Source organism: Mustelus asterias, chromosome 26 (assembly GCF_964213995.1).
Source record: "Mustelus asterias chromosome 26, sMusAst1.hap1.1, whole genome shotgun sequence".
Taxonomy (NCBI): Eukaryota; Metazoa; Chordata; class Chondrichthyes; order Carcharhiniformes; family Triakidae; genus Mustelus; species Mustelus asterias.
The window spans coordinates 34,486,578-34,503,874 of NC_135826.1; the positions used below are offsets into that span (position 1 = coordinate 34,486,578).

The 17,297-nt window shown below is 45.3% G+C and overlaps 1 protein-coding gene across 1 annotated transcript in view; it reads left to right on the plus strand.

Annotated features, from left to right (window-relative positions):
* Positions 1-295: 295 nt before the first annotated feature.
* The window catches only part of adamts10 (ADAM metallopeptidase with thrombospondin type 1 motif, 10), a 147,560-nt gene continuing 130,558 nt past the window's right edge, over positions 296-17,297 (plus strand). The window contains exon 1 of the mRNA XM_078198785.1: positions 296-392. Coding sequence (XP_078054911.1) covers positions 296-392 — 97 coding nt within the window. The remainder of the gene's footprint in view (positions 393-17,297) is intronic.

A 17,297-nucleotide genomic window follows, 5' to 3' on the forward strand; every position in this document is an offset into this window, starting at 1 on the left:
TTTTTCGAGGCCTGCAATATTATTAGACTTTCATATATTTTCTCTCTTGCAGAGGTTGCGTCACTCTGAAGATCTTTTGATGTTGCAAATTGTATGGAAAAGTTATCACCTCACCAGTTTACTAAGTGAATTAAGCCAACTGCTTTTCAGCAAATTTAAGTCGTGTTCAGAGATGGCCACTGGGAAAATAGAGAATAGCATCCAAACATAAATAGAGTTTGGAGAGAAGACATGTTGGCACGGTGTGATTTAGCTTGGCACAACACTTGCTGCTCTGATTCTAGTCTACTTAATTATGGAAGTTGTTTGGAGGACTGTAACATGGATTTTATGCCTCACGATGGCTCCCTCAGCGTTCCACAGTCTCTCAATTCACACAATGAATTCACAAGGTAATATTTTTAATGTTGGTTTGATTTAACAGAGGCAAAACTGAAAAGTGTTTTAACAAGTTGTATATCATGGTTGATAAGCAAGTCTGGATGAATCTAAGTTTAATGAACTAACGAGTGAATCATTTAACGCGCTCTTCTTCAATTTGTCGTAAATGTCAGTGTTTTGCCAATAATGAGGCGGTTGCTGTCAGTTGTTAAGTTACATGAATAAATCTGGAGCTAGAAGTGCTATTTATGGGCGGCACGGTGGCACAATGGTTAGCACTGCTGCCTCACAGCGCCGTGAACCCTGGTTCGATTCCAGACTTGGTGGACTGTCTGTGTGGAGTTTGCACATTCTCCGCGTGTCTGCGTGGGTTTTCACCAGGCGCTCTGGTTTCCACCCACACTCTAAAGATGTGTGGGTTAGATTGATTGGCCATGCTAAATTGATCCTTGGGGTGGGATTTTATGGCCTCGCTCGTCCCGAAACTGTAAAATCCCACTCGAGGTCAACGGACCTCTCCATGGTCTGCCCCTCGTCCGCTCCAATTCCCATGGCGGGCAGGCTGGTAAAATTAGTGTCAGGGAGATTGTCAGGGCAAATATGTGAGGTTACAGGGATAGGACCTGGGTGGGATTGTTGTCGGTGCAGACTCAGTGGGCTAAATGGCCTCCTTCTATGACCCATAAAAAACCATTCCATCCATTGCCCATGAATGATTATTTTATTGAGCGCTTCTCTCCTGCATCACCTGCAGGTCTTTCATAGAATCATAGAAACCCTACAGTGCAGAAAGAGGCCATTTGGCCCATCGAGTCTGTGCCGACCACAATCCCACCCAGGCCCTAACCCCAAATCCCTACGTATTTACCCACTAATCCCTCTAACCTACGCATCTCAGGACACTAAGGGGCAATTTTAGCATGGCCAATCAACCTAACCCGCACATCTTTGGACTGTGGGAGGAAACCGGAACACCCGGAGGAAACCCACGCAGACACGAGGAGAATGTGCAAACTCCGCACAGACAGCGACCGAAGCCGGGAATCGAACCCAGGTCCCTGGAGCTGTGAAACTTTGTAGAAAACTAAATCATCACCTGGAAATAAAATCGAGCAGTGCTGTTAAATGTTAACCAAAGCCTTCAATCCCTCTTCTGTATCGATATCACACAGCACCTTTTTAAAACAGACCCATTAATCCAATTCAATTTCCATCTCGGATGGTTCATTTCCCAAATTCACTGTCCTTGGAGGGACTTTTCTTCTCATCTCGAACCTTGCTCGAGACTTGAGCTTTGTAGCTGTTTTCTCTAAGTTGGAAGAACGCTTTTATTCCAAGATATAATTGCAAATAATTTAGCAGAGCGGGTAATTGCAAAATTGCACATTGCTTCACATCCCAAAACTATTCATATAATTATGAAGCAATGTGCCATTCAATTTTGATTGCGCTAAACAATGATCAACTTTTATAATTCTATGAAGTGTTAGAGTTTTTAACATGTACCCAGCTGTGTACCCTTTCTGAGAACCTTTTCTGTGCAGTCTGATGCAATCTGTTGCAGTTTGCTAAGGACAGAGGATAAACCTCTGTTCGTATTGTGAAAATATATTGCTCTACATCAGAATGTATATGCATTGTCAGCTTAAAGGTTATAAAATAAGGTGTACAACTGACAATCATATAATCTCTCAAACTAATAATTATTTATATTTTATCTTGCCATTTTCTCAAAGAATACATATAAATCAACTCAAAATAGCAGATCCAGACTTGGCTGTTTGCATAGTTGGGAAGAGAGCTAAGTAGTAGACCAGATGTTCCGTTCTAGTTTTTTTTTCATCCCACACGTTTACAGAATTGACCTCAAGGACTTGGTAGATTTTGTGGCCCCATTAGAATCATAGAATCCCTACAGTACATAAAGAGGCCATTCGGCCCATTGAGTCTGTACCGACCACAATCCCACCCAGGCCCTATTCCCGTAACCCGACACATTTATCCTGCTAATCCCCCTGACACTAGGGTTAATTTAGCATGGCCAATCAACCTAACCCGCACATCTTTGGACTGTGGGAGGAAACCGGAGCTCTCGGAGGAAACCCACGCAGACATGGGGAGATAATGCAAACTCCACACAGATCAAACTCATTGAACATCCACGCATATATATATATAATTTATTTATATTTTGCCTATAAAGCAAAGCAATGTCCTAGCTGGTATACTATGGACCTTTCTTAAACATTAGGTTAGCATTTACTTCAAACCTGTATGGCCGTGATCTTTATTCTTTCTGTAATTAAGCTAAATTACCTCTGCCAATCTCATGCTGTCAATAATTTTACTGCTATATTTTAAGCCAGTGATATTTTGCAATTCATTTCAGTGTGGTATTTAATTTTTGGCCACTGTGGAATGATTGGGGCCCATTCAAATTGTTAGGTTTCGAGTACATCGACTGTGTCTAGAAGTGAGTGCCTGTTTCTCCAACAATTGCCTCAGGACAGCAGGCTAAGCTGCAACTTCCGTCAAGCGACAATCGGTCGGGTGGGACGGAGAATTTGGCGGACGAGCTGTAGGTCAGTTGTCTTCGGGCTGAAATGTTTGGTTCTGTGGCGGTTGGGACTGTAAAATCCCGTCCCTCATGTCCCCATAATTATAAAGCATCTAACCTGCTTTCAGTCCACATTGACATATGACAAATGGTTATTGATGAATGTGCATATCTGATTGCATAGTTAAATGTATAATAGAGGCATAGAGATATACAGCACAGAAACAGGCCCTTCAGCCCAACTCATCCATGCCGACCAGGTTTCCTAAACTGGCTCATATCCCTCTAAACCTTTCCCGCCGTGGCACCTTGCGCGGTGGCACAGTGGTTAGCACTGCTGCCTCACAGCGCCAGGGTCCCGGGTTCAATTCTTGGCTTGGGTCAATGTCTGTGTGGAGTTTGCACGTTCTCCCCGTGTCTGAATGGGTTTCCTCCGGGTGCTCCGGTTTCCTCCCACAGTTCAAAAGACATGCTGGTTAGGTGCATTGACCCGAACAGGCGCCGGACTGTGGCGACTAGGGGAATTTCACGGTAACTTCATTGCAGTGTTAATGTAAGCCTTATTTGTGACACTAATAAATAAAGGAACATCCATGTACCTGTCCAAATGCCTTTTAAATGTTGTAATTGTACCCTCCTCTGGCAGCTCATTCAAAAGCTTGGATGTTCTGCATTGCCTACTTAAGTCCGACCGTGATACCAGTAACTACAACCTCAATTCCCCATTTGTTAACAATCCCACTCTTCCCTCTAATATTGGCCAACACAGTGTTGACTTAGCCACAATGCAAAAATAGAAAACAACACAAATAAACGTCCCAAAGCTAATGGATAAATAAAATCCTCACACATGTAAAAGTCAATTAATCACTTTTGTGCATTCTTTTGGTACTTGTCGACCTTGTACCTTTGCCCGTTCCCATGCTCCTACCCCTGTACTTGACATTTAGTGAAAAGGGCTTCAATTGACTGTGGGGGATGATCTAAAACAACTCTGAACCTGGACCGCACTATTTTGCCACAGTCGACAGGAGTTTGAGCTGGTTGGCTGACAGGCAGCATCCAAGGGCACAGGCGGTGGTAAGAGGATGAATGCAGTCTTCTTGAGAGAGGACATCAAGGTCAAGCTCCGCCAATGCCACCCCCCTGAAGCTGCACCTCAGCAACGTTAGTAATCTGTCAGATTGCTGGACTGTGCTTACACACTGTGAGCTCCCCTGTTGCACAACCACAATGGCAGCAGTCTGAGCTTGTACCAGACCAAGTTGACCTTGCATGATAGCAGTCTAAGCTTCCAACATAGCATTGTGTTGCACTGGAAGCTGTAACATCAGCTATCAGACGCTGCATTATGATTGAGTCCACAAGTATACGAGTGGACTTGGCTATCACTCGCATGCTGGAACAGTTTGGCTCCAAGCTTTGTGCAAAGCCCTGTGCCAAGCTCTTTGACATTTACTGCAGGCTTTCTGGCAGGCTTCCTAATACACCAAACATTGTGTTGTGTAACCCTATTAGCTTTCTTCTATGCACTGCCCCACCGAAGTCCTCTACTGAGTCCTTTGCAGCGAAACCCATTTTGACCTCACCCGCTGGCGAAGTGGCACCTGCACTTTGTGCCTTGCCCTGGCTACGGGCCACTTGTTCCTGTTGTCTCTTCATGTGCAGCTCCTGCATTGATGCCATCCTCTGGATGTATCTGCACTGTCACTATCACAGCTGGTGGCTACGAGTGTGGAATCAAGTGACCATTCTTCTTGAACGTCACTGTATTCTTGCTCCATTGTTTGACCAGGTTGCGTGTCTTGGGGGTATCTGAATGGAGAAAGGCACAAGGGTAGGTTTGGTGAGGGATAGCGCAGGTGGAAGAAAGCTTGAAGGGAAATCAGTTTAGGAAACCTGGTCAGCTTGGACGAGTTGGGCTGAAGGACTTGTTTCTGTGCTGTACATCAGTATGATTCTATTATACATTTAACTTTACAAACAGACATGCACATATGTGATATGTGAAAGCAGGAAAGATACTTTATAATTATGGAAACATTAGGGACGGGATTTTACAGTCCTGCCCGCCACAGGACCAAAGATTCCAGCCCAAAGTCAACCGACCTACAGCTCGTCTGCCAAATTTTCCCTCCCACCCGACCGATTGTCGCTTGACGGAAGTTGCAGCTTAGCCTGCTGTCCTGAGGCAATTGTTGGAGAAACAGGCACTCACTTCTAGACACAGTCGATGTACTCGAAACCTAACAATTTGAATGGGCCCCAATCATTCCACAGTGGCCAAAAATTAAATACCACACTGAAATGAATTGTAAAATACTAGATGCACATTTAGGCAGACAGCACACTTACGCAGACAGCTTGTAAATGCAAAGAGAGTGTGGGATAAAGGGAGCTGGGATGGGAGCAGGATGATTAAGTATGAGGATACTGTCATCTTCAACGGTTTTGGCCTTGACCTTTGACATTGCCCAAAGGCGAGTACCACATTTTCCATGGGACAAAGGGCAGCATCAGTGCCAACCCCTGCCCTCTGCTGATGTGTCCTGCAAGAAGGAGGGAAGTGTTTCACTGAGTGTGGTGCAATGTGGTTGGGGGTGAAGTGGCTTCATGGTTGAATAGTTGGCCGTGTGTGCAAGCTGCAGGGATTAGTGAGGAGGCCTGCAGCACTGCGAAGTGGGTGAGGGGGAAGTGAAGCTATGAATGTTCAGTATGTGATGGAGATTGCCGGAAGGTGAGTGATGTGGATGTGGTGCATTGAGAAATGTGGGATATGATATTTGAAGCTGTGCAGATTCACTGACCTTAACCACTTGTGTGAGGTCGCTGAACCTTTTATAGACCTGCACCCAGGTCCTTGGGGATAGACTCCTGGCACTGACTGTCACAGCTACCTGCTCCTGCTGTCTTTGTAAAGTTTGTCCTGAGCCTCGGTATATGGATAGCATCTCTCCTCCTCTTCTCCCCCTTCACCAAGGCCTCCAGCATAGTGTCATAAAATCTTGGCATGCACTCTCTGCCATGGTATTAATTGAATGTTCCACACTTCAAAATCACTAAATATTTGCATACTCAGCAGATCTGGCTGCATCTGTGGAGAGAGAAGCAGGATTAATGTTTCAGGACTGTGTATGATCTTTCATTAGAAGTAGATGAGCTTTAAGTGGTAGAAACGTAGAAAATCGGAAGAGGAGTAGGCCATTTGGCCCATCAAGCCCACTCCACCAATGTGATCCTGGTTAATCCTCTCCCTCAGCGCCACGCTCCCTCTCCCTCAGCGCCACGCTCCCCCTCCCTCAGCGCCACGCTCCCCCTCCCTCAGCGCCACGCTCCCCCTCCCTCAGCGCCACGCTCCCCCTCCCTCAGCGCCACGCTCCCCCTCCCTCAGCGCCACGCTCCCCCTCCCTCAGCGCCACGCTCCCCCTCCCTCAGTGCCACGCTCCCCCTCCCTCAGCGCCACGCTCCCCCTCCCTCAGCGCCACGCTCCCCCTCCCTCAGCGCCACGCTCCCCCTCCCTCCCCATATCCCTTGATACTTTTAGTATCTGGAAATCTATCAATTTCTTTCCTTAATACTGACTTGGCCTCCACAGCCTTATGTGGTAGAAAATTCCACAGGTTCACCACCCTCTGAGGAAAGACATTTCTCCTCATCTCAATCCTAAATGGCCAACCCCTGACACCATGACCCCTTGTTTTAGACAGCCCCCACCCGTCCTGCCAGTCAGGGGAAACATCATCCCTGCATCCAGTCTGTCCAGCCCTGTTCGAATATCATATGTTTGAAAGGAATTCCCCCTCATTCTTCTAAACTCCAGTGAATACATGCCCAGTTGACCCAAGCTCTTCTAGTGATGGCCTCTCTCTGTTTTGTGCCCCCTCCTTGTCTGTGCAGCCACTCAACAGCATGCTTAGGGCTGGTTGCACAACAAAACTATCACACAAACTTTGTACACCGTCTGTACTGGAACTAACAGGCGCAGGGTGACACCCCCATCATGATACCTGTGTCCTATTTCTGACCCAGTTCTATTTCGCAACCATGGTGTCTGCAGCCCGTAGGTAAAAGTTGCCTGGTGGATTGATCTGGGTGACATGGATCTGTGGTTAAACAGTAAACAGAAACTGTACAATGCAATGGGCAGGATTTTTTTGGCTCTTCCCACCGGCTTTGCCAAAGGCAACCTCCACGGTGGGCTCCCCTAGTGGCAGGTCGGGCAAGCCATGCAAAACGCCATAGACATCGGTGGAACTGGAAGTCCTTGCCAGCAGCCAATGGTGAGCCCCTCCACCATTGGAAAACATGCCACGGGAGGAGGGGGTGGCTGGAAAATCCCACCGAATGTTATTTTATATTATCTTATGCCTATCTTTCTGTCTCAATTCAGTATAAATGGAAAGAAGAAAATCACTTCGAAAATAGAAAGTTTAGGGTTGTATTGCTCAGTTTATATACCCACTGTACAAAAATATATTAGGCCAGAATCTTCCAGCATTCACTCCAGTGGGATCTTCCAGTCCCACAGATGGTACACCCACACCACAAGTTTCCCAATGGCGTTCAACAGGAACGTTAACAACAGCAGGACCAGATGATCCCGCGGCGTGGTAGCACAGTTGTTAACACTGCTGCCTCACAGCACTCGGGACCCGGGTTCGATTCCAGCCTTGGGTGACTGTGTGGAGTTCTCCCCGTGTCTGCATGAGTTTCCTCCGGGGGCTCCGGTTTCCTCCCACAGTCCAAAGATGTGCAGGTTAGGTTGATTGGATATGCTAAATTGCCCCTTAGTGTTGTCGGGGGATTAGCAGGGTAAATATGTGGGGTTACGGGGATAGGGCCTGGGTGGGATTGTTGTGAGTGCAGGCTCGACGGGCCGAATGGCCTCCTTGTGCACTGCAGGGATTCTATGATCCCGCCACAGGCCAATGGTGGGCTGCCTCCACCACGGCGAATTGCATGGAAAATCCCATCCAGAAGAAGGTTGACAAATGATTTATTTTTCAAAGTGAATTTAAGTATTGGCATGAACACACTTATTCTATTCTGAAGCTTCTCCATAGGGTTAACTGGGCAAGAAGCTTCAAACTAGCCTCAGGGCTATGAGATAGCAAGGAATCCTTGACTGCTACACACTGAATTCCCAACTTGGTGGTTTCCTGAGATTGGCTCCAGCTGGGGTCTCAAACCACATTAAAGTCATTGACACTGCTATTTCCCATTGAGCTGTTCCAGAATACTCTCCATCAGTGATGTACAAGTGTAGACTAACAAGATTGGTGGAGTAGTAAAACAGACATCTTTTCAAGTGAACAAGAGAGTTCATTGAACAACTGAGTTGAGGCGGAACTTCTTCACCCAAAGGGTTGTGAATTTGTGGAATTCCCTGCCCAGCAAAGCAGTTGAGGCTACCTTGTTGAATGTTTTTAAGGCAAAGATAGATACATTTTTGAACAGTAAAGGAATTAAGGGTTATGGTGAGCGGGTGGGTAAGTGGAGCTGAGTCCACGAAAAGATCAGCCATGATCTTATTGAATGGCGGAGCAGCTCGAGGGGCCAGATGGCCTATTCCTGCTCCTAGTTCTTATGTTCTTAATTACTTTCCCTCAGGAAATTACTGATATAATGTTGTACAAAGCCAATCTGCCTGGAAATCTAACAATATGGGAGTATGGCAGTTTCCTTTTTAAAATAATGACCCAATAATGAAATTATATTAAGAACATAAAGTTTTTAAATGTTCAGTTTAAGGGATTATTCACAGCAGTGCTTCTGATAGATCTTCCTTTTCCCTCAGCAAGGATTCCAGCCATTGCCACCATGGTTGACAAGGCCCTCAACCATACAACAAAGAGAAATACAACACAGGAACAGGCCCTTCAGCCCTCCAAGCCTGTGCCGATCATGATCCCCCAACTAAACTAAAAACAAAGCTTCTGCCCTGACTCAGTCTGTATCCCTCTATTCCCTCCCTATTCATGTACCCATCCAGATGCCTCTTAATCGTTGCTAATGTGCCTGCTTCCACCACCTCCTCTGGCAGCGCGTTCCAGGCACCCACCATATGCTGCATGAAAAACTTCCCCTGCATATCTCCCTTAAACTTTCACCCTTTCACCTTGAACCTGTGCCCCCTTGTAATTGACACTTCCACCCTGGGAAAAAGCCTCTAACTATCTACCCTCTCTATGCCTCTTATTATTTTGTAGACCTCGATCAATTTTCCTCTCAGCCTCCGTCTTTCCAGTGAAAACAATCCTAGTTTATTCAATCTCTCCTCATAGTCAACACCCTCGAGACCAGACAACATCCTGGTGAATCTTCTTTGCACTCTCTCCAAAGCTTCCATGTCCTTCTGGTAATGTGGTGACCAGAACTGCGCACAATATTCCAAATGCAGCCTAACCAAAGTTTTATATAGCTGCAACATGATTTCCCAATGTACTCAATGTCCTGGCCGATGAAGGCAAGCATGCCATACACCTTCTTAATCACCTTGGCCACCTGTGTAACCACTTTTAGGGAACTGTGGACCTGCAGGTTCTTGATTAATAAAGGGATCAGGGGTAATGGGGATGAGAAAAATATCAGCCATGATTGGGCCGAGTAGCCTAATTCTGTTCCTATGTCTATGGTCTTGTGCACGCCCAGATTCCTCTGAATGTTAATGTTGCTAAGGGTCTGCCATTTACAGTATAATTCACACCTAACTTTGGTCCTCCAAATGCATCACCTCGCATTTGTCCAGATCAAACTCCATCTGCCATTTTTGTGCCTATGTCTCCAAACTATCTATATCCTGTTGTATCCTCTGACAATCCCTGGCACAATCAGCAACTCCACCAATCTTCGTGTCATCCGCAAAGTTATTAATCCTACATTTTCCTCCAGATCATTTATATATAGAGGTCCCAGCACGGAACCCTGTGGAACACTATTAACTACAGATCTCCATTCTGAAAAACACCCTTCCACGCTACTCTCTGTCTTCTACGACCAAGATGTGGAGATGCCGGCGTTGGACTGGGGTAAACACAGTAAGAGTTTTAACAACACCAGGTTAAAGTCCTGGTGTTGCCTGCCTGCTCCGAAAGCTTATGGTATTTGCTACCAAATAAACCTGTTGGACTTTAACCTGGTGTTGTGAGACTTCTTACTGTTCTATGACCAAGCCAGTTCTGTATCCACCTAGCCAGCCCACCCCGAATCTCATGCGATTTTAGTTTTGTACCAGTCTGCCATGTGGGGCCTTGCTAACCACTGTGTCACTTGGCCTCATTTTCCACCCCACCAGCCTCCACATTCATAGGATCATCCATTCTGACAACCTCCAGCATGATACTACCACCGGATCACTCCCTCCCTTCCTCTGTCAGCATTCCGAAGGGACCTCATGCTTTGCAAAATCCTGGTCCACTCCTCAATCACCCCAACATGGATTGGCCATGCTAAATTGTCCCTGAGTGTCAGGGAGACTAGCCAGGGTAAATGCATGGAGTTATGGTGATAGGGCCTGGGTGGGATTGTGGTCGGTACAGACTCGATGGGCCGAATGGCCTCCTTCGGCACTGTAGGATTCTATGATAAATTCTCCCTCAGTGTATCTGAACAGGCGCCAGAGTGTGGTGACTTGGGGTTTTTCACAGTAACTTCATTGCAGTGTTAATGTAAGCCTACTTGTGACACTAATAAATATACTCAAGCTGACCTCGCACTTAGGCACTTCACAGCCTCCTGGACCATTGGGTTCAACAATTTCCGACCATAAATTCTCCCATTTTGATTCTGTTCTTTTGTCATGCATCAGCCTGAATCTTGTTTTTTATGCTTTTGCTTTTAGACAGAGCTTTTCATTATTCTGCCATTCACGCGCACTCTGGAAAAATGCTTTGTTTCTCCATTACTGCCCTATTTGTGTTTGTCTACGAGTTATGGGGAGATGATGGCACAGTGATATATCACTGGACTAATAATCCAGAGGCCCAGCCTAACGCTTTGAGGACACGGATTCAAATCCCATCATGGCAGCTGGAGAAATTTAAATTCAATGAATAAATCTGTAATTCAAAGTTGCTCTCAGTAATGGTGACCATTACCCAGCTGCTTTACTCATCACCTTAGGGAAGGAAATCTGCCATCTTTACCTGGTCTGGCCTCCATGTGACTCCAGATCCACAGTAATGTGGTTGACTTTTAACTGCCCTCTGAAATGCCCTGGCAATCCACTCATTCAAGGGCAATTAGGGATGGGGAATGAATGCCAGTGACACCTACGTACCATGAAGAAATAAAAAGCATCTTTATTACTTAATCTTTGGCCATTTTTTCCTTACTCCCCTTATCCCCTTTCAACAGCATAAAATATGATGAGGGGTCACATTCAACTCGAAATCTTTGCTGCTGTTCGTGCCGGCGGGTTCTTACGGTCCCGCCGATGGCACACTCCTGTCTCGTGTTCCCCAGTGGTGAGGAGTGCATTCAATGGGAAACCCTGTTGACAACGGCGGGACGGTGACTTCCTGCCACCAGCGAGCGACGCGCGCTGCCTTCCGCTGCCGTGCAACATGATGCAGAGAAGGAGAAAAATCCCGACCCATTGAATCCATTTCTCCCTCCACAGATACTGCCAGATGTGCTGAGTATTTCCAGCACTCTCTGTCTTTAATATTGCTCTGTAGAGGGTGTTGCACTGTTTATGTCTGGCTCTTTCAGCAATTCTCAGAATGAAATAGTCAGTATTAAACAGGAGAGGGCAAGTTTGACTAACAATGGACACCATTCACTGGCCTGCCACTTGTAAACCCGAGGAGAAATCTTTCCTTATTGTTAGTTGATTTAGAACAAGGAGGACTATAACTACTGACTATAACTACAACTCCTTGAGCGTACCTATTTACAAATGCCCTTAAATATTCCATATCTGTTTGTTTAATGATGCACACACAGCCTCTTGAATTTACTGCAGCCAGTTCTCTGATATTGCTTCGAAAGAATGACCCAGGGGCATTTATAGCTCTTGAAAGCAGCAAGTAATTAGCCGCTTTTCAAATTGCGGATGTACACCAAATGCTTTGCATACCTAAATTCTACACTGTCTCCTGTGAACTGCTATTTTAGCTTCCTCTAACAATGTGGTTCCGTATGTATTGCAAATGAAACAAACTATTAAGGGAGACTGAACGTTTAGACAGACCGAAAACATGCTGTTTAATTAACTGTCATGTAGTTTTAAAAGGAGCAAATTCCTGAAATCTGACAGTTTTCAGTGTGGTACAGTAAAGAAAAGCAAGTTCCCACTTACACTGTTAGTCTGGAGCCCCAGCCTAACCCGACTCCATTGAGAAGCATTGGAAAAAAGATCCTTTCACGCTGCTATGGTTTGACATCACATATGGTGTCTGTCAGTTGAGGCATCAAGCTACATGTAAAAAGTGCTCAGGGTGTCTTGGATCTCCTAGACAGTTGAACTGGAGGTACAGGCAGTTCAACAGAGTCCTATTCAGCTGAAACCGACACTGCATCATTGTATTTACTGTGCTCAGCTCCAAACATAAATGTACGGACGTAATTGATCACAGATTTACCAGCAAGGATCTCCTCCACCTTGCATAACACGCCACCAGGGTCACTGCGCAGAGTTTTTCCATGAAAGAGATGCACAAGGCCAGGTGGATGCTGAAGCAGACATTTGGCACTTTTACATTCTAGTTACTGACCCTCATCGGGGACTAAATATAAGCTCTCCAACTGCAACAGGAGGTAGTAGTTCACATCTTGGACTTGGGAGCACAATTATGATGTTTGGCTTCACATTGGCTTGTTTGGATTGCAGCTGTTTCAGTATTTCATGACTCAGTTATGCTTAATTCATTAGGGATCTCCCTTGGTGTTCCATTAATTATTTGGAAATTGTGCATTGGAACTCCAGTTACCACTTTAATCAGGTTCTTAAGAAGTTAATAAATGAACAATGTCAATTGTATATCTTGGGCGGAAATACACATTAATTTTTTTGCTTGCAAAAGTTGGGAATTGTATAGAGTCAGAGATTCCGCACAGGAGGAGGCCATTCAACCCAGTGTGTCTCCACTAGCCCTCTAAAGGAACAATACCACTCCCCTAAAATTTTGTGCAGTCCTGCAAATCTTTCCTTTTCAAGTCTTCGCACTGCTGTCTCACAGCGCTAGGGACCTGGGTTCGATTCCCGTCTTGGGTCGCTGTCTGTGTGGAGTTTGCACATTCTCCGTGTCCGTGTGGGTTTCCTCCGGGTGCTCCAGTTTCCTCCCACAGTCTGCAAGACGTGCTGGCTCGGTTCATTGACATGCTAAATTCACCCTCAGTGTGAACAGGCGCCAGAGTGTGGCGACTCGGGGATTTTCACAGTAATTTCATTGCAGTGTTAATGTAAGCCTACTTGAGATGCTAATAAATAAACTAAACATAGAACATAGAACATAGAACAGTACAGCACAGAACAGGCCCTTCGGCCCACGATGTTGTGCCGAGCTTTATCTGAAACTAAAAATAATCTCTGGCAATGCATTCCAGATCCTCACCATCGCCGTGTAAAAACAGAAAGTATTTCCTCAGGTTGCCAATGTTCCTTTTGCCTATTACTTTACCTTCGTGCCCTCTGGTTCACAATCATTCCACGAATCATAGAATCCCTACAGTACAGAACGAGGCCATTCAGCCCATCTAGCCTGCACTGACAACAGTCCCACCCAGACCCTATCTCCATAATCCCACGTATTTACCCTGCTAGTCCCCTTGACACTAAGGAGCAATTTAGCATGGCCAATCCACCTAACCCGCATATCTTTAGACTGTGGGAGGAAACTGGAGCACCCGGAGTAAACCCACGCAGACACAGGGAGAAAGTGCAAACTCCACACAGATAGTCACCCGAGGCTGGAATCGAACCTGGGACCCTGCCGCGGTGAGGCAGCAATAGGAACAATTTCTCCCTATCTCCAGACTTCCCATGATTTTCAGTAGCTTCATCAACTCTCCTCTTAACCTTCTCCAATCTTTCTACGTATCTAAAGTTCTGCGTCTCTGCAACTATTACCTGAATCTTTTCTGCATTCTCATGCCTTTACATCCTTCCGAAAATCTGATGCCCAGATCTGGAGGCAAAACTCCAGTTGAGGCAAAACAAATGTTTTATACAGGTTTGACATAACTTCCTTTCTTTGGTAGTCTATGCCCCTATTGATAAAGCCCAGGATGCCTTGTGCTTTATTAAGCATTCTCTCAACCTGGGTATACACCCAGGTCTCTCTACACCTGTGCCCCTTTAGAAATGTACTTTTTATTTTACATTATCTCTGTGTCCTTTCTACCAAAATGAAACACTTCAGACTTCCCTGAGTTAAATTTCATTCTGTCCTGACCTGTCCTGTCTGGAGACAATACACATCTCTTTAACCTGTGCTTAATGTTCTCTCCACTCATATTGTCTGTACCTTTGAGACTTGATTAGCTGTAAAGACTCACATTCCGATCATTATTCTGTAAATTGAGTTTGTATCTTTATATGCCCTGTTTGCTGTTTGTTAGCAGATCTCCCACTCACCTGACGAAGGAGCAGCGCTCCGAAAGCTAGTGGTGTTTGCTACCAAAGAAACCTGTTGGACTTTAACCTGGTGTTGTTAGACTCCTTACTGTATTAAATTTCATTCGCCAGTTGTTCACCCATTCCACCAACCTGCCTTTTTGACGTTCTACACTGTCCTTCTCATGGTTCACAATACTTCCAAGTTTAGTATCATATCAAATTGTGCCCTGTACCAAGGTCTAGGTCATCAGGAGGAGCAGGCGTCCGAACCCAATCCTTGGGGAATTCCATTCCATTATAATCCTCCTTCCAGTCCAAACAAGAACAATTGTCCATCACTAATCTTTGCTTTCTTTGTATCCATGCTCCAACTGTCCCTTCTATTCCTTGATCTCTAACATTTTTTACAAGGCTGTTGTGCAGCACTCTGTCAAATGCCTTCTGGTGAAACAGCTGTATTTGGCTTACGTTCTCACTGCGTGTTTGCAAGACTTAGCTGGATTTTTTTTAATAAAGGTACTTTACCAATTTATTTTGAGTCCAAAAATATTCAATACATTTTCTCTGCCGCTAGACCATTCATAAATCGCTGGTTTACTTTATTCTAGTACAATCAAATAAACAGGAGGATGTCAGCACCTGTGCAGAGGCTAAATTGAATATAATCTTATCTTTTTTAACTCCAGTGCCACTTCAGGAAAATACAATGGAGCATAGGAAACAAAAAGAGGTCAGAAGGAGGAAGAATGAAAACTATTGAGATTGCTATATAGACAGGAGATTTGACTTAAATTGATAAGGTTTCCAAATAAGCTTTGATGCAAATATTGCTAAAAGGAGAATCGTAGAATCCCTACATTGCAGAAGGAGGCAATTCGGCCCATCGAGTCTGCACTGACAACAATCCCATCCAGGCCCTAAACCGTCACCTCACATATTTACCCCGCTAATTCCTCTAACATACGCATCCCGGGACACTAAGGGGCAATTTAGCATGGCCAATCAACCTAACCCGCACATCTTTGGACTGTGGGAGGAAACCGGAGCACCCGGAGGAAACCCACGCAGACATGGGGAGAATGTGCAAACTCCACACAGACAGTACCTAAGTCAGGAATCGAACTCGGGTCACTGGAGCTGTGAGGCAGCAGTGCTGACCACTGTGCCACCGTGCCGCTCGACCGTTTGATATTAGTATGGAATTCGAATTTGCTTAAGACTGGACTGGGAACTGAACATTCCTGGTCACAAAATATTCAGTAAGAAGTTTAACAACACCAGGTTAAAGTCCAACAGGTTTATTTGGTAGCAAAAGCCACACAAGCTTTCAGAGCTCTAAGCCCCTTCTTCAGGTGAGTGGGAATTCTGTTCACAAACAGAGCTTATAAAGACCACTGTGTTTATTGTGTTTACCCCAGTCCAACGCCGGCACCTCCACATCACAAAATATTCAGCAAGGATTTAGTGACAAAAAAGGACGGCACGGTGGCACAATGGCTTCTGGTGAAATAGCCGTATTTGGCTTACCTTCTCACTGCCTGCTGCCTCACCCAGGGACCCGGGTTTGATTCCTGGCTTGAGTCACTGTCTGTGCGGAGTCTGCACACTCTCTCCATGTCTGTGTGAGTTTCCTCCGGGTGCTCCAGTTTCTACCCACAGTCCAAAGATGTGCGGGTTAGGTGGATTGGCCATTGCTAAATTGCCCCTTGGTGTCAGGGAGGACTAGCTAGGGTAAATGCATGGGGATATGGAGATAGGGTCCGGGTGGGATTGTGGTCGGTGCAGACTCGATGGGCTGAATGGCCTCCTTCTGCACTGTAGGATTATATGATTCGGAGAGTTGTACTATTAATCAAAGGTGCCATCGCAGCATGAGAATATATACAAAGATGTGCAGGTTAGTGGATTGGCCATGCTAAATTGCCCCTCAGTGTTCCAAGATGTGTAGATTGGGGGCTTAGCAAGGTAAATGCATGAGATAATAGGCAGTGGGTGAGCCTGGGTAAGATGCTCTGTCAGAGAATCAGTGCAGACTTGATGGGCCAAATGGCCTCTTTCTGTACTGTAGGGAATCTAGGATTCTTTGTGAATAATGTTAGAAGGGCACGCAAAAAATTAATATGTTTTAGAGTTAAGTACTAAGGAAGGAACTCTCAATAGCAAGGGTATTGTAGACTGAACATTGTAAAGAATAAAGAAAAGGCTAAGAGAACAAATAAAGGAATAAAATTGGCATAGTAATAGCTAATTGTAATTATTCAAAAATGGATTGTCGTATTTCTGGTGGTGAAGAAGCTTCTAAAATGTGTCCCCAAAACTGCTTTCTCTGTCAGCAAGTATGTCTTTAACTAACAAGGATCTAATTCATCTCCGAGCTCATAGACATTACGTGTAGTGTTGATTGTTACGAATGTGTAGGTTATCAGAAAACACAATGACCTGAAAGTTCTGACAAACTCCATCAACCTGAAATATGAACCCTGTTCCTCGCTCCACAGATGCTGCCAAACCTGCTCAGTACTTTCAGCATTTTTATTTCAGATTTCCAGCATTCACGGTATTTTGCTAAGTTGATATTATCTCTGTGCTTGGCACAGTGGAGTTATCTGGAAGCCTGGAAGGCTTCAAGTTGTTTGACTCCAGTTCTGAGACCCGGGACTTAATCAAGCTTTGCTTTTATGACGACGACAGAGGTGTAGAAGATTTAAATCGTGTCTTCAGCATTGAAGAACACGTTAAGACTTGTCACTGGCTGATTAATTCTGTCAGACTGGAGCCAAGGATCATGGACACGTCGGC